Source organism: Lycorma delicatula, chromosome 1, assembly GCF_047948215.1.
Source record: "Lycorma delicatula isolate Av1 chromosome 1, ASM4794821v1, whole genome shotgun sequence".
Lineage (NCBI taxonomy): Eukaryota > Metazoa > Arthropoda > Insecta > Hemiptera > Fulgoridae > Lycorma > Lycorma delicatula.
Genome location: NC_134455.1, coordinates 261,675,968 through 261,699,444, shown reverse-complemented (window position 1 = coordinate 261,699,444; position 23,477 = coordinate 261,675,968). Strand labels below are relative to the sequence as shown.

The window sequence follows — 23,477 nt, the reverse complement described above, 5'->3', positions numbered from 1 at the left end:
AAAATCATATTTTTTATATTAAATAAATTTAATTTAATAAATACATTAATTTTATTTCATTAAATTATTTTTTTATCAGATTCAGTTTTTTTTTAAACTTAAAAAAAGCAAGTAATTTTAACTTTCATTTAAGTATAAACCAAATTAAAAAAAAAAAAATTGCTTGGATTCCTCTATTCAATAAATATAGATTTGGATTTATCCTTTTCAAGTAAACATATTGTAAAATTTAATGTATTGTGATACGATTTGCTATTACTACAACAGTTTTTCTTTTTGCGCAACTTGTTTCATCCTATGAGGTACAGGATCTTTAAAAATATTTTTATTTTGCACTTTTGTAGTGTTAGAAGCAGGTGATGTGAAGACACTGCTTGAACAGTTTGAAGCATCTGAGGCTGTGAATACATCATGCAAAGAAGTAGATGAAGAATTGAATATGAATCACCAAACCATTCGAGATTCTCTTCCTAAAGAGGTCATAGACAGGATAAAGGTAATGAATTAGCATCTTTAGTCTTGATTCCTCAAGACTATTATTATTATTATTATTAATATGCCATTAAAATATGGATTATTTTTATTAATATGCCATTCTTTAACCAGTACTACATTGTTATTGTGAGATTTTGGTTACATTACTGCAATTGGTGTTGAAATTATATTTTACTCCATCTTAATTTAATGGCAAGTTAAATTCTGTTTGTTGGATAATTTGAGGCAAATCATGTGTAGTTATGAGAAATATTTTGTTACGAGTTGCTAGTAGGATTGATCTTTAGATAAAAGAGTAATATCTCTTTAAAATAACAAAATAACTTATCTCTTTAAAATAAAGGCACAATGTGTCTTTAATAACTGACACATTGACATTAGATAATAATAGTGACATATTTTGGAAAATGATAGCTGTTAGTTTTTGACAGTTTCATTAACGCTTTCACTGCAGATGATGTACCAGTGGTTGTGCATGTTGGTCTTATTCTTCTATAGTAGAAAAATGTTACATTTATCTAGATAAGTACACCAGTTAAAAAACTTAATTTTTTTTTTTTGAAAGGGAGCAGAAAAATTAATTACAATATCATGTGTATTTTTATATAGTAAGGTTAATTATTATTATTAATAATTATAATTTTGGCTGACATTTTGAAAATTGTGTTTTGATATTTGAAAAAAAATATTTTTGATGTATTTAGTTTTAATGATGCATGTTACAGAGGGAAATATTCCCATTAAATTACATATCATTTTTGTTAGGTTATAGAACATAGTGTTAGTGTTATAGAACATAGGTTGTTATGTCATAGTTTCAATTATTGCCATTGTACATAAGTTGTTATATATTTTGATAAGTTTTTCTATATTTCCTGTTTGAAGTAAACGAAAGAATTTTTACTTTATTGGTTAACCATATCAATTACTTTCATGATCATATATTTCACTATCAACAAGTAGATTCAGCAGAAAACAAAATGTTAGTTGTCATATTTTTTCACTTTTTGTTTCCCCATTTTTTGGCAAGTTTAATGGTGTTGTAATTCATTTGGATATTGTTATTTTGTGAAACTTAGCTTTTCTGTGGAATTAAAAATGTATTTGTGTTAATGTTGATTGCTTCAAGGAAGCCTTTTTTGGGATTTCTTTAAAAAGTTCCAAAGAATTCTTTATAAAATAATAAGTATATACAATTTCTTTTATATGTCATTTGTTGGTTATTTTTTAATCTTGTAACATAATTTTTCTTTTACTCTCACTAACTGTGGATGATATTTATTTCAGCTTTTTTGTTCATTGTTTACTGTTAGGCATTCTATAATAATCGTTGGGATTTCTTGTATTGTATGTTTTTCTTACTGCTAAAAAAAAATTTCTAAAGTTATATAGAGTGGGCCAAATAAAACCAGCTTCAGGAAATAAAAACTTAAAAACGAAAAGCAAAATGTAATATTTTACTTAACATTTATTGATTCTCTATTACAGTGCTTTTGAGAAAAGAAATGTTTACAATATTGCAATCCATTTTAAAGTCTGTTAAAATGCTCACCAACAGCCATTATTCAAAGTCCAGGATGGTGGGTCATGTTCAGACTAACTTTCTGCAATTCTCCTACTGGAGTCCTGGCAATCTCTTGTCTTTCAGCTCTTCCAATGTCTGTGGGTTTTTCTTGTAAACTATCCCTTTCAGATAGCTCCAGAGATAAATATCACATGGTGATAAGTCTGGAGATAACGCGGCCACAAGGCCTTACTGAGAAATGTGGCAGGTCTTGTTGGAAGTATCCATAAGAAAGTTATGGATAAGTTGTCAAGTTATGCATAAATTTTTTGTACAGTCATAAATATACCTTTGTATTAACAGTCTCCTTAAAAAATATTGGTCTGATGATCGAGCTTCCAAAAATTCACACCAATACCAATTTTTAAATCACGGACTGGTTTCTGATGGGTTTCATTTGGGTATTGTGGTAACCCAATGCTGCATATTCTGAGAATTAATGTAGCTTAATAAATGGAACCACACTTCATCTGTTGAAAGGATCAAGAAATCGTTAACTAATATTCTGTAAGAGTCACTGGCAGTAATTTATTCATTTACTTCTATCATGTTGTTTTAATTCACGCAAAACACTCGCATGATAGGCTTTCATTTATAATCTGTGAAATATATGCTGACATGATGTTCAAGAAACTTCTTTTGTTGAACTAATCGTTGTGTTGATTTGTAAGGACTTCTTTCTATATGATTCACTTTTTCACTAAATCTAGAATTGTTGATTTTATGGGAACATTACTTCTTGGATATGTCGGTTGAAACTTTTCATAAACCAAATTTATTGATGTTATATGAACATATTCCTTCTCAATGAAAACATGCTACTCAGTTGAATACCCATGATGCACAAATGCTACAGACTCTCACTGAACAGGAGGGAAATAGTAAAGTTTGTAAGTGAATCAATGACCTTAAAGTAATACTCATATGCAACAAATTCACTATCTTCTGACAGGTGTGTCAGAAGGTGCTGTGTCTGACAGCTGAGACCAGTTTTATATGGCCCACTCATTATAACTTGCCATGTGAATTATTTACTAATAATAATGAAATTTTCACAATTATATTTTGTGAATATTTTCTGTAGGATTATGACAGTGCTAGGAAGGGCAGAAAGTAAGTCAAATCAGTAGAAATAATAATAATGATTTCTCCAGTATATTATTTTTGGATTTGGAACTATTACCGATCTTTTAAAGTGGCTTGTGAATTTGGGGTGGTTTTTTTTTTTAGAATTTCAGACTAAATTTTCATAAAACAACAAATTCAGTCCATGTCTGCTAAAACTGATCTTTTGTTATCTTCTTTGAATTAAGCTATTAAATTTTCACTATTTCATTATGAATTTGTAGTATCATAGTATAATGTTAATTTCTTTTCTTTGATTTAGATGGGATTATTTATGTAAATAATAATTTTTTAATGTTTGTTACCACACTAATTAGATAATTTTCAATTCTTAAAGTAGTGAAATCCCATTTAAATCAGTAGCACAATTGTCATGAAAACTGCCTGAAAAAAATTTGAAGTATGATAAAACACAGCTTTGTATATCAACTGTGAAATAAAAGCAAGTTACATAAAAGAAGGTTATTTATGATAACTTAAATTTAAATTCATTAAAGTTAATTTTAAGTGACATCTCTTTTGGTTCCATTCTACTACCTCAGCACTCATATTTGTGTGTTATGATACTAGCAACATTTCTATACAAAAATATTTGAACAGCATCATCTTCATTTTTTAAGTGATCTGCACGAAAAAAGCCAATTTCTGTGATCCTGGCAATGTCATCAAAGAAGATTATTTTTGATGGTTATTCTATAGTAACCATCAAATGTACTGGGAAAACTAATGTATGCTGTGACTACTCTTAACATAACAACAACTATTAGGTTGCATAACAGTTTTCATTGTAGTAGAAACTGAACATATTAATCCAGTATTGCACTGTAACCTAACTTTATATTAATTTTTGTTACAATAAATCTAAGCTCTATTCATTTTAGTGCAGGAATCATCTAAAAGAAAGTCTCTCTTTTTTATTTAAAGATATTATTTTTTATATTAATAAAACAATTCCTTATTATTTATTGTTTTTTTTAACTTGTGTAAATTAACTTTTTTAAGGCATCTACACGAAAGAAGTCAATTTCTGTGATACCAGCAATGCCATCAAAAAAGATAAGTCGAACCATTACTCGTATGCAGGATGCAGCAATGACACTTAATCGAAATAAACTGCTTAAGTTGGTTAGTTTATATTCAATTGAGATTTTACTTTAAAAATATTTACTAAATTTGTTCTTTCTAGCATAATTAAAAATCTGTACTTTCAGCATAAAAAAATGTGATTTAATTCTTTTTAGTTTCAAAATTTGTTTACCAAATTGCCACTTGTTGGTTTTTTGCATGGAGTGTTGATTCTATTACATCAAGTAATTGTACCATTGTATGCTTGTTGTGTGACTGTTCTTTTTTCTGAAGTTTTTTTATTTATATTATAATAGCATATATATTAGTTTCTGTTTATAATATGTATATATTGTAGAATGAATACTCACAACATGCACAAGACTAGTTTTAAATAAAATCAACTTTTAATAGAATTTAAACAACAAACCATAAAAAGCTCTATGTCTGTCTATCTGTCTCCTTCCTCCATCTCACCCCTCTATTTCATTCTAACATTAAATAACAGTGTAACCCCCCGGGTATATGCATACCTATGGTCTGTGATATGATATTACCACCAACATATCAAGAGAAGGAACTAAAAGATTGTATTTGGGCTTGGCTAATGAGCAGTCACATCACAGCTAATTGGTAGGAATGTGAGATCAGATCATAGCTAAACCACAGTGGAACTTAGATTATTCAAGAATAAAAACCACTTCAATTATGATTAACCAAGAAAATTTATGACTACTATAATATTTGTAATTTATTTATTGTTTATAAATATTATGACCGGACAGGCTGTGATTATCTTTGAATGATGACAACATTATTTACAAGGTAGTCAATTGTGATTACATGATTCATATTAATAGACAAATCCAATGAAGATATTTCATTAGAAACTGAGAGTGCCTTAAATATTACAGATAAGCCTAATTTAACAACTAGGCTTATTTTATCATTCAAAGTTGAAGATAAGAATAACTTGGAAAATGAGAAACTTGAAGGTGAATTGTGTGTTGTGAATTGTTTTTGAAATAGTGGATATTGTCATGAAAGATGTTTTATTTATATTTTTATTATGTAAGTTGTGCAGTTTTGAAGAACATTTATGGGAGTGTTTGTTTTTAATTTAATTCTTTTAGAACTGGGTTTTTTTGTAATAAAAATACGAAATTTACATAAAAAAATTAATATCTGGTTGGTCATTTATAAATATCTAAATAATTATATTACAGTTTAAAATAAATTAGCAACTAAAAATAGTGCAGTTTGCAAGTAAGATGCTCATAATTTTTTTAATTTCATTTTTCTTGCTCTTTTGCCTTAATATGTGGTGATTTAGCTATATTTTACAGTTTATTTGGGGATGGGGATTATTAATAATAATGACAACAGTGATGTCAACAGTTATTATATTTTACTGGCTGTCTGAGAATTATCTGAACAACTTTGATATTTAGTAAATCATGTATTTATTAAGATAAAAAAATGGGTTGCAAGAATTTAGAAAAATTAAAACAGAAAGTTTTTTTATTCTTGTAATCAAAGACATTCATAGTATGCACCATTAGTAATTCGCAAAATATACAACCGGTAATCAATTTCATGCCCTGTTAGTTGTAATTTATTCACAACTGTGAGTTCAAACCCGTTAACAATCCTCTCTAAGGTTATGAATATTCACTACACAAGTTTTGTGTATATTATCCTTGATGAAACCCAATAGGAAAAACTCACATGGAATTATATCTGGTGATCGAGATGGTTAAGCAATCGGTCCTTCACATCCACTCCAGCAGTTTGGGAAGATGTTGTTGAGGGATTCAATGCACTAATAAACCCTGATGTGGTGGTGCTCTATCTTGTTGAAAAATGATTTTGGATTGTAACTCTTCAAGGTGAGGGTAAACAAAACCTTCTAACAAGTCTATACAGCAATTAGCATCAACTGCTGTTTCCGCAAAGAAAAAAAGGTCCAGTCACACGATTGCAAAGCAGTCTGCACCAAACATTAATTTTTAGACTATATATAATACAGTCAATTGTAACATGTGGGTTCTCTGATACCCATATTTGAATGTTCTGAGTGTTTACTTTCCCAGACATGTGAGATATAGTCTTGTCTGAGAACGTAACCTTTTTAAGATAACAATCATAATTTTCAATTCTTTCAATCATTGCCACAGCAAATTCCTTTCTAGCACGGTGATCTTGTGGTGTAATGTGCTGAAATATTTGTAATTTTTAAGGATGGAATTTTATAATTTTTTCAAAATGTTGTGAACGGTAGCTTGCAGAAAATTTAACTCACGTGCTACACTTCAAGTCGACTTCCGGGGGCTGTGAACAAAATACTGATGAATGATCTCCATTTTTCATCTGATGTTCTAGGCCTGCCTGCATTCCAGTTTCTTAACAATTTATCATATCATGAATGAATACTTCTAGAGGTTTGCTGTAAGTTATACATATTTCTAAAATTATGTCGAACTTGTATATCTGCTTTTACTTCAATAAACCACTCTACGCATTGTGCTTTTCATCTGCAGATTCATCGTGGCTGATGTATGTGGTTATGTACGCTATCTAGTATTTGCCAAACGAAAATTTATGAGTTATCTGTTAAAGAGAACTCAACCATTCAATAGGACTATTATTTTTAAGACATCAAAGTTCAGATAATTCTTGGACACCCGGTATTATAAATATAATATTATTGTATAAAATTACAATATTAATTATTACATAATTATAATGATGATAATAATACATAATAAATAATAATGATACTATTGGCAATTTAAGAAAAAAAATAAAAAAGTTGGTTCTAAAATTTGTGAATACTAAAAAATAATTAATAAAAAATGACTCTTGAAGCTTGAAGATGTAGTTAGAGAAGCTTTTTCATATTCATTTTCTTCCTCACTGGTCTTGTACATGGGGAAGGGATGGATGATAGAGGAACTAATGCTTGTTGACTTGAAAACATGTGGTGGTTGTCATTAGAGAGCTTTGTTTATTGCTTTTTCAGACATAATCAGAGGACACCTGATTAATGAAAGTAAAAAATAAAAATTTTGTTATGTTAACATAAAAACTTTTAATATTGACAAAAATAAGTTCTTTTAGACGACTCATGAGAACAGTATAAGAAGTGTCTGTACAGCCCAAATCTTGGAACTAATGTTAACAGAAAAAGTAGTCAAGTGTACTATACTGGAGGTTGTCTTGTTTCTTGTATTCATTTGAAATATAGAATGAAAGTTGATACTATGGAATGACCACCAGAGCTAGCAAAAATTGAAATGGCAGTGTTGACAAAGTATTACTAAATTTTTCTGAATCTCATAATCTGGATTTTCCAGAGAAAAATAACAAAACCATTTATACACCACTATCCATTTATTTTAATATTTTATAATAATATTTGTTAGATACACACACATATATAATTTTTAGGTTGAATTTATTGAATAAACCTAAATTTTAAGTGGTATGTTTTCAGAATTAATGTTCATTATAGTTTTATATTATGTTCATTTTTATTTTACATGTCAAACTCCTAAGAAAGAAGATTAATTTTAATTCCAGGCATAAAAAAAACAGTGTGTGTGTAATAGATTTAAGAAAATGAGAAATGGGCAGTTGGTGGATGTGTGCACTATACTGCTTTTATTATTTCAAGAATACAATTTATTATTATTTATCTATTTATTCATTCTACAGGCATACTTCCAATTAATGAGATCATTATTATCACTTTTTTTTATGAGGATGAAATGACACAAAGATACCTGACTCTTATCAAATTAATAAAATTGTTTAGTCTCCAATAAAATTAATGTTAATGTACATAGTTTATTTATCTTGTTTGTCAGACCTTTGAATTACTGCGCTACATTTTGGCATACTGTTATTTAAAAAACGATTGCTTTTGTAATCATATTTGTTTTTATAATATTATTTCTTATTCAAAAATTTTGTTTGACAAATGGAGTTTATATAAAATAATAAATAGGTATAAGTCTCCTGGCAGGAATTCTTTTGCGTAAATCTTTTGCACCTGGAAGAATTATATCTCTGACAATTGATAATTTGTTATCCATGTTGGATGTCAGTTTTTTTTTATAATTAACATATAGCAGTTAATTACTATGATTGTTGTAACTTATTGTGATAATCAGATATTAAAATTATTTGTTCATTCAAATTAATATACCTTGTGTTATTTTTCAGACATATTTGTTCATCAGTATTTTATTAAACTAAAAACAAAGACTTTATGGTTAGATATCTAATACATTAAACTAATCTGGGGCTATTCATCAATAATATCTGGACCTTTCAGGTAGAAAAGGACTTGTGAATTATTGATAAGTGCTATTACTATTCATGAAATCCATTTGTTTAATTGAATTTTTTTTTTTACTAATGTAATAAAGTACATAGGAATAAAGATATTTGAAAATATTGTTATGACCTATTCATTAATATTAATGTATAATTTTATAGTAATAAATAAATATTCTCCATTACCCAATCATTATAAGTAAAGCCCATCAAATAAATAATAATAAATTATTTATATAGTAAAAAGTAAAATAGATGTTGTATTAATAAGTATGTTAAATTTCATTAACCTAAAACCAGTAATTAATAAATACTCACGTAATGTGCTTGAACTAAGCTAACTTACTAAATAAGACTTTTTTTAATATGTCTGTCAAAATTACATATTTAATTAAATTTTTTAATGCATTGCATTTGTGTTTTAAGGTGTCTAATGGTGAATCAGTGCAGTTGGACCATGACTATTGTAGTGGAACAGGATCTGAGGGGCTGGTCCCACCACCACGTAACTTTTATCAGACTGATGTTGCAGATTATACCTCGACCACTTATTCTCGTCTTCCAGACTATTATGTTGCTCTTGCTCCTCAGAAAGCATTGGAACCTTCAAAAGGAGGTGCCGATTGGGGGGAAAAAAATTCAAAAAAAGATTCTGGTTTAGAATCAGGTGATGTTAGTGATGCGAGTGAGGAAGTGCCTCCTTTGACAAAAACTATGTCTATGGTGTCTGTTTTAAAGCGAAATCATTTACCTCAAAAAGAACCTTCTGCTAGCATTGCTTCTACTGCTAATGTAATGACAGATACAAGCACCAGTTGTAAGCCTTCCCCTTGTGAGGATTCTGTGTTAGAATCCTCACAACCCATTGTTGTTAATCCTGAGCCTGTTCGTAAAAAGAAATTAAATTTAGAAGAATATCGTAGTCGGCGAGAAGAACGTGAACGTATTCGAAGTGAAGAAGATAGTAGAACTTGTTCACCAGATCTGTCATTTGGCTCATCACAGAGTTGTAACTCATCTGCTAAGATAGGTATGATCTTAATCATTTTTATTTATTTATTTTTTTTGGCTCTACTTTTAGCTTTATGTTTTAAATTAACTGATAAATCTTTTCTTATAAAAAGCTGTATTGAATTATATTTTATTTTTGTGCTACACTATTAAAAATATTTTAACAAAAAGGGTGTTTACAGTGCCTTAAGTAGTTATGAAAAGTCGTAATATTTAATTACTCTTGTAGTTTGTTAAACTTTGGTCATGAATATTAAAATGCTTGCCAGTAAAAAAAAATTTGGCATGAGAAACTAGATGTCATTCTAGTCTACAATAATTTAAAGCCATCATTAGTTAATATTATTTGCCTTATTTCAATTAGAAATAGGAATGTAATATTCATTATTATTCCAGTTGCATTTTCTGAAATGAATGTATGAAGTGTTTTCAGAAAGTTTCCATACTAAATCTAAAATACATGCGTACAAATATATATATATATATGGCCATTTGTAAATAAGATCAGCTTTTATATATATATATATATATATATAAATAAAGGGGATAGTGGCCAGAGGCCACTATCCCCTTTAAAACAGATTTTCTAAAGGCCATTTCAATATCCTGTGATTGTGCTCAGATATTTGTTCTACAATGTTAGAATGGTTCCTTTCACCTTCAATTTCTTTTTGAAGAGTTATGCAAGGTTCCTAGGGACTAGGTCAGTATAGTATTTTGGGTTTGGAATGATAGTTTTCTTCTTTTCTGCAGCATCATTTTTAGTGAGCTATGTTGTATTGTAACAGCCAGTTTCAGGTTCCCCACCCTGTCTTTTCCATTTTTCATTTTACATCCTTCAAACCCCTTGAAGCATACCAATAGAAACCAGAATTCATTGTCATGTCAAAAGGAACATCTTTGTAAACCATGTCCTTGTGTAAAAGAAAATTGTGCACCTTGTTACAAATCTGACTTGCTGTGATTTTGGGCTCCACTGTTATTTTGTGATATTGGGCTCTCTATTGTAATCATTTGTTTCTGAATCATAACATTAAATCAAACTTCCATTGTCTGTGATCCCAGATATGAAATTAAATTATTATTAGCCATTTTTTGAAACTCATGGCTTACTTATACATGCTTTTGATTGGGTGACAGAACTTTCCCTGCAATATGGCATATTTTCAATTTTTCAGATAGTTTTTTTTGTTCTGTAACTGATTTTGAAAATAGAGGTATAGCAAAAAATGCATACCTCTTATAAAACCTTTGTTTTGACTGAATGAATATCTATAAAAGTCTGATGAAGCGTTTTGGAAATCTGCTAGATTCTTTAAAAAAAAAAAAAAAAAAAAAGACTTAATGCAACCTGTTGCTCAGGTTTATCAGCGATTGTAGACTGGTACTAGTACAATATGAAATTATACTAACTGAATACATGCATATAATATGCTATCACTTGGTAAATTGAACAGGCTTGAAACTATCACTGCTAATGTTTGACATAGCTTCTCCGCTAGGCAATAATTGGAGTACAGTTTAGAAACTTTTATACCATCTTGTACTACAGAAATTTCTTTAAGATGAACTATTTTTTAACTGTCTACAAAAAAATTAAATTTCTTTTATTTTAATTCAACAAATTTTCAAAAATTTTATTGCATCACTATTTTTGATTTTGATATTTTGTATATGATAAGCACTCACCGTGTAGTGGCCAAAAAATATTTTTTTATATTTAAAAAAAAATTTTCTTTCTTGAGTAATAGACTATTTTCTAACTCTCCAACAGGTAAAAACAGCCATTTTCATTACATTTAGTGTACTCAAAATTAATTTTGTTACATAATCAAACCTTGTAATGATTACTGAAGTTATGTTTAAAAATTGTTGTTTTTAAAATTTTTGGCCCAAAATATATAACGAAGGGCTTAGTGTAACAGGCCTATGTTTTAACTTTTAACTCTTTGGTACTAGTAGTACTTATAAAAAAAAAACAAAATTGGACTGTTAGCAAATGTCCTTCATTAAAAAAAGTGGCCGCCAAATCTTACGATTTTGAAAATGTCTTATATTTTGGGCCCAAAAATGGCATGTGGGACAATGGCAAAAATCTGAAATGTTTATAGCAGTTAAGTACTTTAAAATCATATAAAATTTGTTTTGTTACTCAAATGGGTTGGTGAGTAATGAAACCAACGAAACTACTAAAAACACCATTCCTTCTAACCGTGAACAATGTATCCAAAAACTTCACAGCATGTATTTTTTCAGATAATAATGTAGGCCTTCTATACAAAATATTTTGATATGTCTATAATGAGATAGCTTATATTCCAGATAGTTTGTTACTTTAAGTATGACTCATCCACATAAACTCTTGTTTAAACATGAAAGCAAGTAAGTAGACTTGCAATGACATGAGTGTTTGCATAATCCTTAAATGTAAACATTGTAGAAGGCTTGGTTACTGTTTTGATTTCAATGTTGTATTGTAGCTAGTGTTAATACTGTGGTTAGGTAGTGTAACTGGTTTAAAAAGTAATTTTATTAATTAGAGAAATTTTTATTTTAGCTGTAGAGAAACTGGGATAAGACAAATTGAGGTACAGTTGGTAGTTTTATAATTTATACTACTAACTGTATTATTATTGTAAGAACCCTTGCATTTTATAAAAACCTATTATGGAATGTTCAGTTGGCATTCATACTGAAACGGTATGTCACAAATTGACTTACAATAGATCTTGAGTGTTGCACGATATTTTAGAGTTTACTGAACAGCAAATAACATTGATATCTGTAACTACTGAAACAAAAAAATCTCTTTTCATAAAACCGAATATTTAGATAAATATTCATATTAACGGGAAAAGTTGCTCTGACCCATTTAGCTGTCACACTAAACCAGTTAAGAAATGTAAATTATTGAAAATATAATATTAAAAATATAACAGTTATTTTCTGTTTAATAAGGATGTTCAAGAGACTGAAGAATACGTCAGTTGTCGTTATCAGGTAATCACAACACTCTCAGAAACAAGAACCTTTCACAGTTATGTTCCAACAAGTCAGAAATGTATTCTGAAAGTCAGGCGATTTGTTTCTGAATTAGAAACATTTATGTTAGTATCAGTACACAAGGACATTAGTGTTTCTAATTGCTTTATAGGAGATTTTTTTTTTTAAACTCCCCCAAGACGACCAGCCTACGCTAAAAAGCTTAACACAGTCGCCTCAGGGTTTCATAGCAGAGCAGTCTGCCCTCCCTAACTCGTCTGAACTCTGACATCCCATCGGGGTCTCCCGTGCATCCTCGAAAACATACTAATCACCTCTTCCGGTGATCAGAATTTTTCTCTGCAGGAGAGCACCCTTCCAGTCCCTATTATACCTGATCAAGACACACATTTCGTTTGCCCTTCACATTTACGCGTCCCCCCATGCACACCTCGAGGGTCCCCCTTGCCTACAACGGGAAGCTCCGACCCAACCCACTCTTGCGCGTGAGTAGGCCCGAACACCCTAGGCATAGAGGCTGCCCCCCTGGCCCCTACATGCATCAAGATGGATTTGTACTGTCCTCGATCCCCTACGCATTCCCATGACCCCTCATTACTTGTTGCGCCCTGTCTCCCTCGGCGCCAGCGGTAGAGCACCGCACACAATATCCCCCCACCTCATGTCCATCGGTATATCCGGCACCATAATCCAACAACAACATGAGAAAAGACACATAATACAATCATAAATTCCTAACCTAGCAAAGTACATTCACAACTACAAAAATAAAACACATTTCGACACCTCTGATGACATCGAGGGCCGTGTGCACGTCGGGGGAGTTCCTACTCCCTCTTCGCTGTTAGTACGAGACGAGCCACCCTCTCTACCACCCTCCATCCATTCTCACTCTGGAGCATGTGTCTGACGACGTTATCTGGGATCTGACGTCTCTCGTTCTCCCACCTGACACAGTCGAACCAGGTGTGTGTTCAGCTGTCGCACAGTACCTGCAACCCGCCGTTCTCCTCCTTTTGAAGCGTTGCAAATAGCTATCAAAGTTCCCATGGCCCGAAAGTAGTTGAGTGAGGTAGTATCCAACTTCACCAAGCTTACGTCCCATACAAGCACTCTCGTCCGGAATCAGACGCATAGTCCACCGTCCTACCTGGCTCGCCTCCCACCGTTGCTGCCAGATGGCCATGATCTGCGCTCTTGCATTCTCTCTGTTTACACCTTCAAACCGCAAGCATCGTTCCTCCACTAATAGGTGTATTGGCAGCGTTCCCGTAATGACGCAGATCGCATCATAGGAGATCGTCCTGTAGGCACATGTCACCCGCAGAAGCAGCCTCCTATGAGTGGCCTCCAGCTTCCTCCTGTACTTCTGAACCGCCACTGCCCTTTTCCATGCAGGGGCCGCATGCAATAGGACTGATGTCACGGTTGCAGCTATGACTCGTCGACGTTTCTCTCGTGGCCCTACTGTGTTCGCCATCAGCCTCGAGATAGCCCTCAGCTGTTGTTCTGTCTTCTTTATTGCTTTCTCTTCATGGCGCTTGTCCATCCAGACCCCGAGGCATTTGGCATTCGAGACTTGGCTTATCTCTGCAACATCGATGGTGAAGCGCATCTCCCTTAGCTGGCGTCGACCTGCAAGCACCAGCGCCTCTGACTTTTCTGGTGCTATTTGCAGACCGTGAGTCACCGTCCAATAGTGCACCATTGCCAAGGCAATGTTTCCCTTGACCTCCACCTGCCTCTCATCCCTTCTTTTGATCAGTAAGGCCAGGTCGTCTGTGAATCCGAAGACTTCAACCCCTTCCGGATAAGCCTGGCAAAGAACTCCATCATATGTGATGTTCCACAAGAGAGGGGCCAGCACAGAGCCTTGCGGGACCCCCGCTCGCATCTGAAATACCCGTTCGCCACTATCCGTGAACGTGCACACTTCCCTGTCACTTAAGTAGTAACTAATGATCGCTAGAAGTTGTCCGGAGACTCCTTTCGCCCTCAACGCCTGCCCGATGACCTCCCATGGCAAGCTGTTGAAGGCGTTCCGGACATCCAACAGTATCAAGGCCGGGATCGCTCTTGTCTGCTGCGTCGACAGAGTACATCACTTCATGAAATGCGTGGTCCGCTGACATGCCCTTCCGGAATCCAAATTGACGAGGGGAGAGTTCCCCTTGCTCCTGTACCTCTGCCAAGAGCCGCCTTTCCACGACATGTTCATACATCTTGCCCAGTGTACTGAGTAAGCACACTGGATGGAAAGATCCTGGCTGGTCTGGATTACTCCCCGGCTTGGGTAGAAGTACCAAGCGTGCCTTCTTCCAGCATGATGGGAAAGCACCCCGCGTGTAGGCCTGGTTAAAACAGTTCAGCACCGTCCACGGGAATGCCCCCATCACCATCTTGGCCACCTCTCCTGGAATTCTATCTGGCCCCGGACTTTTCTTAGGGTTGAGCGCTGCCGCTGCTCCCTCCAGCTCCTGAAGCGAGATTCGCCTTGGCTCTCCTATTGGCGTCGTCTGCCACTCGACGGCCGGTAGTCTGTGGAAGAGTGATTCCACTACTCCGCCGATCTGCTCTCCTGGGATGACTGACAGTCTCCTTCCCGGCTTTTTGGTGATAAGCTTATACGCTTGTCCCCAAGGATCTTCTTGCAGCTGGTCAAGGAGAAGCTTTCACGACTCAGTCTTCGCTCTCCAAATCTCTCGCCTCAGCTTTTCCTAGACTCTCGGAGCTGTTGAGTCAGCTCTTCTACGTCATTTCTATCCAGTGCTCTACTCTGTAGACGGCGACGTGCCCGTTGCACGTCCGCCCTTACTCCCCTGACTTAATAAACCTTCTTGGGGCGTCTTGCTTCTTGAAGTTCAAGGTGGCAGGCCTCCTGGACTGCTGCATCCAGCTCCTCAGGTTCCCACCTGCGATCCTCATTGAATACTTTCGTGAGCCTCCCCTTCAGCTTCTCGAGATGTACTCTGTCAAGGTACCACGTTGCTTGCCTTCTGGCTGGAAGTGGGTCACTCAACTCTACCCACAATCCCCTTTGGTCGCTCCCTAAGTCATCTGCCAGCACTGCGCACTCCTGTAACAGGTGAAGCCACCGTTTTTGAAGCGCATGCGTGGTCAAGGACCGACCCTCGTTCTCCTCTCCAGAAGGTGGGGGTGTCATTATTGAGGCATTCTGTTCTCATTATTAGGTAATCACAGCAGTTGCAGAAACAAGAACCTTTCACAGTTATGTTCCAACAAGTCAGAAGCGTATTCTGAAAGTCCAGGCTACCTCTGAATCAGAAACATTTACTTTAGTATCAGTACACAAGGACATTAGTGTTTCTGATTGCTTTATAGGTTTACCAAAATCAAAATGTAAAACTCTTGTCTGTTGCGTATACGATGGCAAGCGTTGGTTAGGCAAAATACCTGTCAGGAACCTGATGATATATGCATGTTGTTCTTCTTATGTTCAAAAAGTGATGAAAATGGTTGTTTTTACTTGTTGGCAAGTTAGAAAATAGTCTATTACTCAAGAAAAAAATTTTTAAAAATATAAAAAAATATTTTTAGGCCATTACAATGTGGGTAGTTAGTTATATCAAAATCACAAATAGTGATGTACTCACTGATCATTTTTGGAATTAAAACGGAATTCTTCCCTTCATTTTCAACAGTAAAAATTTAATTTAAATATGTTTGTAAATCCATTGAAGATGATGAGCACCTCATTGATGTCCATCCGAAATTGTCACAAAAATCTACAGTGTCACATTAAATGTACTGTTGCTGACATTACAAACTTCTTAGACTGTGCCCACTAGTTTTTCACATTGTTTTGGGTATGATAAAGCTTTCTTTTTGATGGGTGCCATTTGTTAACAGTTGATCAAAAATGCATTTGACTGAACATATCGTAAGAGTGTTTAGACTTATTAAATAGAATTCCACCGAACTTCTTTGATGTTTTATAACAGTTGATGAAACATAGATTCATCATTTTACATTAGGGACCAAACAGTGAATTAGAGCAGGTGAAAGTGTGGCTAAGAAAACAAAAACAATTCCATTTCCAGGAAAAGTCATGGCCACAGTTTTTTTTTTAATTTTAATGGTGTGGTGTTCATAGACTCCCTGGGAAAAGGCAATACTGTCATTGGGAAGTATTATGCTTCAGGACTAGACCAATTGAATGGTGTACCAAATTCAGGCTATAAATGTCCATATCTAGCCAAAAAGAAAGTGCTCTTTCTTTTGCCTGATAATGCATTTGCACACATGTCTCAGGTTGTTGCTGCAAAACGTTTTGATCTATGCTTCAAAGTTCTTCCACATTTGCCAAAGAAGAGGCTTGCTGAGCAAAGGTTCATTTCAAATTATAAAGTCAAAGCTGAGATAACAAGCTTATTTTGCCAAGTTGGACAAGTTGCATTATGCTGAGGGTATTAAAAAGTTGGAATGTTGTTGGTCTAAATGTATCACATTTTAAGGTGACTGTTAAAAAATAAAAATTTATAAAAAGGTTTTTGTTTTTTGTCAGGCCAAGAAGTTTCTGACTGACCCTTGTACACTATTAGAATATAGAGTAAATTTAAATAAAGTAAAGTAAAGTAAAGAAATGTCTGCTTCATTTAATTTCTTGGAATGAAGTAGAAAGAAAATCTTTGGTGTTCAATAAGATGTGATTGGAGGAGGTACAATATTTTTGTTACTGTCATTCTGTAAGTGGTTGTAAAATATATCTTATCAAAGACTAACTTTTCTGTTTTGTAACATAAATTAGAACAAGCAAAACTAAATTTTTTAAAATATATATATATTAAAACAAGCATAAAATATTAAAATTTGAATAAGCTATTTTTGTCTTTAATTTGATTAATATAGAAATACAGACAATTATAGTGAGAAAGCAAAGCCATTATCCTTAATAATCATTATTTGTTTAGTTTAAAAATGTACTCGATACTTTTTTGGTAATAGTTCTAAAAATGTGATTCATTAAAATTACATAATGTAGTTTCTTATCAAATAAAATAAAAGTCACATATCTCATCAGTGAGAAGTTACAGAAATTAGATTCATGACTCGTTTTATTGCGTGTTTTTTCCAAGTAATTTGAGACAAAAACTGACTTTTTTAGTTAGCAATAAAGAAAAGTAGCACTTAATTTTTACTGATGCAAGTTAAATTTAAAGCTACAGTTTAGGAAATTGATGAAAAACTATTTTTCCCTCAAACAAATATTCTTATTTATATTTTTTAGTATGTTAGCTTTTAGCCTTGTTATTAAAGGTTAATTTTTTAATTTTGATTTAGAACGTGTGGGAAATGGGTTTTTTATACGTATTTATTATTTATAATTGTAAATATTGTTTAACTACAACTATTGACCATCAATAGTTATAATAAAACGTTATAAAGCTGTAAACGCTATAAAGCATTTACAGTTTAAGCTGCAGTACATTCACTGCAACTTTCAAAATAATTTCCTTGAACCTTTAAATTATCACAGCTCCGTGATCAATTAATAGGGTAGTTCAATCTCCTTGCCGAGTGTAAAATGTGGTAGCAGCATTGGTAAATGTTGTGTGTAATGTTTACAAGTATTAATGTTGAGACATTTTAATACACATCATTTATGCAATCTGATTACATTATTCCAGTAAAAGCAGTTGTTTATAGAAAATATTTTTTCAAAATGAAAAGTACACCTAACCTAATGAAAAAAATGATACATTTCACCTAATGAAAAAAATTATACCTTGAAAATATACATAAACTTGAAAAAAATTGTTTTTTTTTTTTTTTTAATACATAAATATATATATGTATCCTAAAGTATAAGAGTATCCTCCAGTTGATCAGCTCATGTATTGCATTTGTTTAAGTAACATATTCTTGTATTGAACTTTGTAACATTGAATTTTTGCTGTTTTCTTCTCTAGTTTCATCACTGTTTTTGTACAACCAGTGTTATAAACATTATCAACATGTTTAATTAACATTAACATTATTTTTAAACATTATCTTTGTATAAAAAGGTTAAAATGTAAACGTATGTTTTAATATGTATGTACTTAACAAGTCACATTTATACACCAACTTATAAACTTAATCTGTTGAAACTGATATAAGAAAGACTCTTTCTGCTACTTGCATTAAGATAAATTTCTGGATACAGTAATGTATATATATATATACTAACAAAAAAAAACAACTTTTTTTCAAGGTTAGGTGTACGAGATAAAAATATAGAAAGTGTATTTGGTTATTGAAATATATAGTCAAAATGCATAAAATATTTTTCATTTTAAAAATAAAAAAGTAATCTTCTTTATAGTCATTACTTGTTCAGCCATACTTGGCCATACTTGTTCAGTTTACTGTGTCCATATTGTGCTATTAAAAAAAAAAAAAATTAAAATAATTTTCTTCAGTGAGAATTATGTTAATTCTGCATCCATTTTTCAGTTTTTATTTTGTTTGCTTGACAAGATTATTCTTTAAATAATCCCATCAAGCATTTATTTGAAATTTTTCTTGTCTCAACTGGATCTTCTATTTCAATAGCTTCTTTACATGTACAACTGTGAAATTGCCAGTCTACAATGCAATCTTTGGTTTGCAAATTTTCTATTACATCTATTTCTGATATTTTATTGCATTAAAGTTTATAAGATAAAATGAATGTATGATTATTAAGTAGACGTTTAGAAATTTTGTTTGTTACTTTTTTGGTCATATATTTTTTGATTACTTATGTTATTCAGTTTTCAGAAAACAACAATATTAACAAATTTATCATAGCACACATATGAGGTCTGTAAATAAAGTAATGAGGCTAGTTTTTTTTTGTAGCCAAAGTGGCAACACTGTAAAGTTACTAGTAAACATATGGTTATATGAAGAGCTGATTTATATTAGGTATTTATATTTTTAGTCTACTGTTGACATGTGAGATGTGTCACAATTTTTGTTGTGCATTACAAAAATGAGTGATACTAATTATGAGCAACATTGTACAATCAAGTTTTGTGTTAAACTCTGTGAGAATGCTACTGAAACATTTTCAAAATTGAAAAGGGAGTATGGAGATGATGCTCTCTCACAAGCCCAAGTTTTTAGGTGTTTTAAAGCATTTTCAGATGGCCGGGAATCAATTGCAGATGATCCACGCTCTGGAAGACTATTAATGTCAAAAAGTGACGACAGTGTTGAGCAAATCAGAGACTTGATATGGTACGGCTGGTGATTAACTGTCAGAATGATTGCAGAACAATTGAATTTGAACCATACCAGTCCATCAAATTTTGACAAATGAATTGGACATGAAAGAAGTTCATGCAAAATTGGTCCCAAAAAACCTCACTGTTGAACAGAAAAACATCAGGGTGGAAGTGTGCTGCGATTTTGTAGGGCGAATTGAAACTGATCCTGATGTTCTAAAAAATGTTATTACTGGTGATGAAAGTTGGATATTTGAGTATGACCCAGAAACAAAACGTCAGAGCAAGTTGTGGCACACTTCAAACTCACCATGTCCCAAAAAAGCAAAAATGAGCAAATCAAAACCATGCTAATTTGTTTCTTTGATAGTAATGGCATTGTCCGTAAGGAGTTTTTGCCTAAAGGACAGACTGTAAATCAATATGTTTACCGAGAAATTTTTGAATGACTGCGGAAAAGAGTTGCCTTGTGAGACCCGCCATCAAAGACAACTGTGTGCTGCATCATGACAATGCACCTTGTCACACTGCACTCTTGATTAATGAGTTTTTGGCAAAGAAAAACATTCCTGTAGTTCCTCAACTACCTTATTCACCTGACTTGAGTCAATGCAACTTTTTCCTGTTCCTGACTTTAAAAAACCTTTACATTCCATGCAAATGATATTAAGGTGGTTTTAAATTTGCTAACATTTACAAAGTTTTCATTTTCATTTAAATTAAAAAATAAATAAATCGTTCAAAATAAACTTTGTATGTCCATTTTTGGGTTATGTAATGGATTTTTTTAATATCAATATTCAGCTTTTGTTTACAGTGGGGAGTGAGCAGATATACCTGAAAACAACCATCTTGATTTTTGTTTTATTCAGGGTGTTCCACAAAGAAATGGAAACTTTCAGGACATGTTCTACTGGAAAATAATGAAAAAAGTTCATATAAACACAGGTCTGGAAATGCTTTGTTTTCGAGTTACGGCTAGTGAAAGATTTCACCTGGATTTCAGCTCTTATAATAAAAATAAGCACCACTCCAATTTTTGGAACCTGAATTGAGGAATAAAGTTAGTGGGTTTTTATGTAATTTGAACTGGGAAGTAGGATAAAACAGATCCCAGAACTGTAACTCCAGTAGTTTTTTAAGATATCATGTAAAACACAAAATTTGGTGTGGAAAAAAGCAAGGTTTTTTAGATTTGTAGTATAATAGCTTTATTAAATGCAGAAGATTTAGTAACAAAACTTGTAGAGAATTTAATTCTGAGAAAATTAATGTAAATACTGCCAATAAAAAGTAAAAAAAACCTTTTAAAAATCTGTGTTGTATTGAAGTAAAACAGATGAAAGAAAGACAGAAAATCATATTCTTTCTGTACCTAATAAGCATTCTTTTGAAAAATAGAAATGCTAATTACTGAAAATAAGAAATACAAAATCTATAAAACAATATTTTAGTTATGCAAGAGGTCTGTTCAGAAAGTTACCAAACTTTATTTTTTAAGCTTTATTATTAATTTTTCAGATTATTGGTCCTTCTTCCCTTCAAAGTACTCACATCTCCTATTCACACACTTTTCCCTGTGGTGTTTCTACTTCGCGAAGCAGTCCTTGATAGCTTCATTTAAATGACCAATTTGCTTTAATGTCTTCAGTAGTCTCAAAACAGTGTCCTTTCATCATTAATTTTAATTTCATAAATAAGAAAAAATTGCTAGGAGCCAGGTTTGGTGAGCAGGGAGACTGTGGGAGGACAGTCATATGATTTTTGGCTCAAAACTGATGAATTGACAAAGCTGAGTAGAGGTACAGTGTTGTGGTGAAGGAACCATGACTTGTTTCACCACAACTCTGGTCTCTTTTTGTGAATTTTTTCATGCAACTATTGTATAACACATTATACAAGGTTAGAACACCTGGTACATTGTCTCACCTTGAGGCAAGAATTCAAAATGCACATGTTACATTAAAATTGAAAAAACAGAGCATCACTTTGATATTGGATTGAGATTGACGTGCTTTCTTGGGGCATGGGGATCCATTGTGATGATTGAACTTTTGTCTCGTCGTTACAGCTGTAAACCCAGCCTTCATTTCTCATTACGATCCTTTGCGTGAATGTTTCATTGTCATTGGCTTGTTTAAGAAGTTGCTGACAAACATCCACGCGATGTTCTTTCTGCTCTTCAGTCATCAAACAAGGAACAAACTTTACTGCAATAAAATAATACTAAAGAAGACTTATTCATTAAAATATGAAATGATACAGAAAGCCACTGGAAATATTGTTTGTCAGAGTGCTGTGTACATTGTAAAGGAGAGAATTTTGAACAATTTTGAAACAGGTTTGTTATTCTGTTACCATTTATTATTTCATGTATTTTTTTCCTTGTTTTGCTATACCAAGAATAATTTTTATTAAGTACATAAAGAATAATATGACTTCCTATCAGTTTTTCATCAGTTTGCTTCAATAAAAACCCGATTTAAAAAATTTTTTATTTACGTTTTATTGGCTGTATTTTCATTAATTTTCTCAGAATTAAATTCTCTATAAGTTATGTTACTAAATCTTCAACATTTATTATCCATTTAACAAAGCTATTTTACTGCAAACCTAAAATAACTTATTTTTGACATCAAATTTTGTGTTTTACATAAGCTATCTTAAGACTACTGGAGTTATAGTTCTGGGACCTGTTTTAACCTAATTCCCAGCTCCTATTACATTAGAAATCACCAACTTTACTAATTCAGATCCAAAAAATTACAGGAGGGCTGTTTATTATTAGAAAAACTGAAATCTTGGGGAAATCTTTAGCTAGAAATAACTAAAAAACAAAACATTTCTATACTTATGTTTTTATGAATTTTTTTCAGTACAGGAAGTATTGTGATTGCAAAAAATTTCAGATTTCAACGTAAATATCCATTTTGACTAGCTTTGGCGTGATGTTTGTACATACATATGTATTTCCCTTAACTCAAAAACAATTAGCCGTAGGATGTTGAAATTTTGGGATTTATGATTGTTGTGACATCTAGTTATGCCCCTCCTCTTTTGATTGCAATCGATTGGACCAAAATCCAAATTTTTGGGATTTTGAACTTTTTCTTAATTGCAGTAATAAGTCCTCATTGAGAGCATTTAAACAACTGGTACATATTTTCATTGGTTCCAGAGTTATAGCCAAATAAAATTTTAATTAATGAAACATAGGATCTTACAAGGGGAAGGCACATCAGTTCAAATCAGACTTCATCTCTTTTTTTTTTTTAACATAAATATACTGATTTGTTAATAATTGTTAACCTCTGATTGTAAAAAAAGTTTTACAATAAATAATAATTCAGTAATGACAATAAAAAAATTAAAAAAATAAAATATCAGAAGTTATTAATGAAATAAAATTTTATGTACTTTTCATTTTAAAAAATGTGTTTATGAAATTACATAGGCGTACAAGGAAATTATGTAGTGACATATATATAAAAGGCAAAAATCTAAATATTAAAAAACAATGGAATTTTTTATTTTTAATGTTTGTCAGAATAATGAGTGGACAGTTTGAAATTCATGTGGACCAGTTACTTTTAATTCTGGCAGCTTCTTGATACCTACCTTTTGACCACCGTTCTGTTAATGAATTCAAATATGTAAGTAGA

General features: G+C 32.3%; 1 protein-coding gene across 3 annotated transcripts in view; it reads left to right on the top strand.

Annotated features, from left to right (window-relative positions):
* The window catches only part of LOC142330998 (uncharacterized), a 119,959-nt gene that overhangs the window by 66,619 nt on the left and 29,863 nt on the right, over positions 1-23,477 (top strand). For all 3 annotated transcript variants that reach the window (XM_075376546.1, XM_075376539.1, XM_075376531.1), the window contains exons 8-10: positions 345-496; positions 4,187-4,309; positions 9,017-9,620. In XM_075376546.1, coding sequence (XP_075232661.1) covers positions 345-496; positions 4,187-4,309; positions 9,017-9,620 — 879 coding nt within the window. The remainder of the gene's footprint in view (positions 1-344; positions 497-4,186; positions 4,310-9,016; positions 9,621-23,477) is intronic.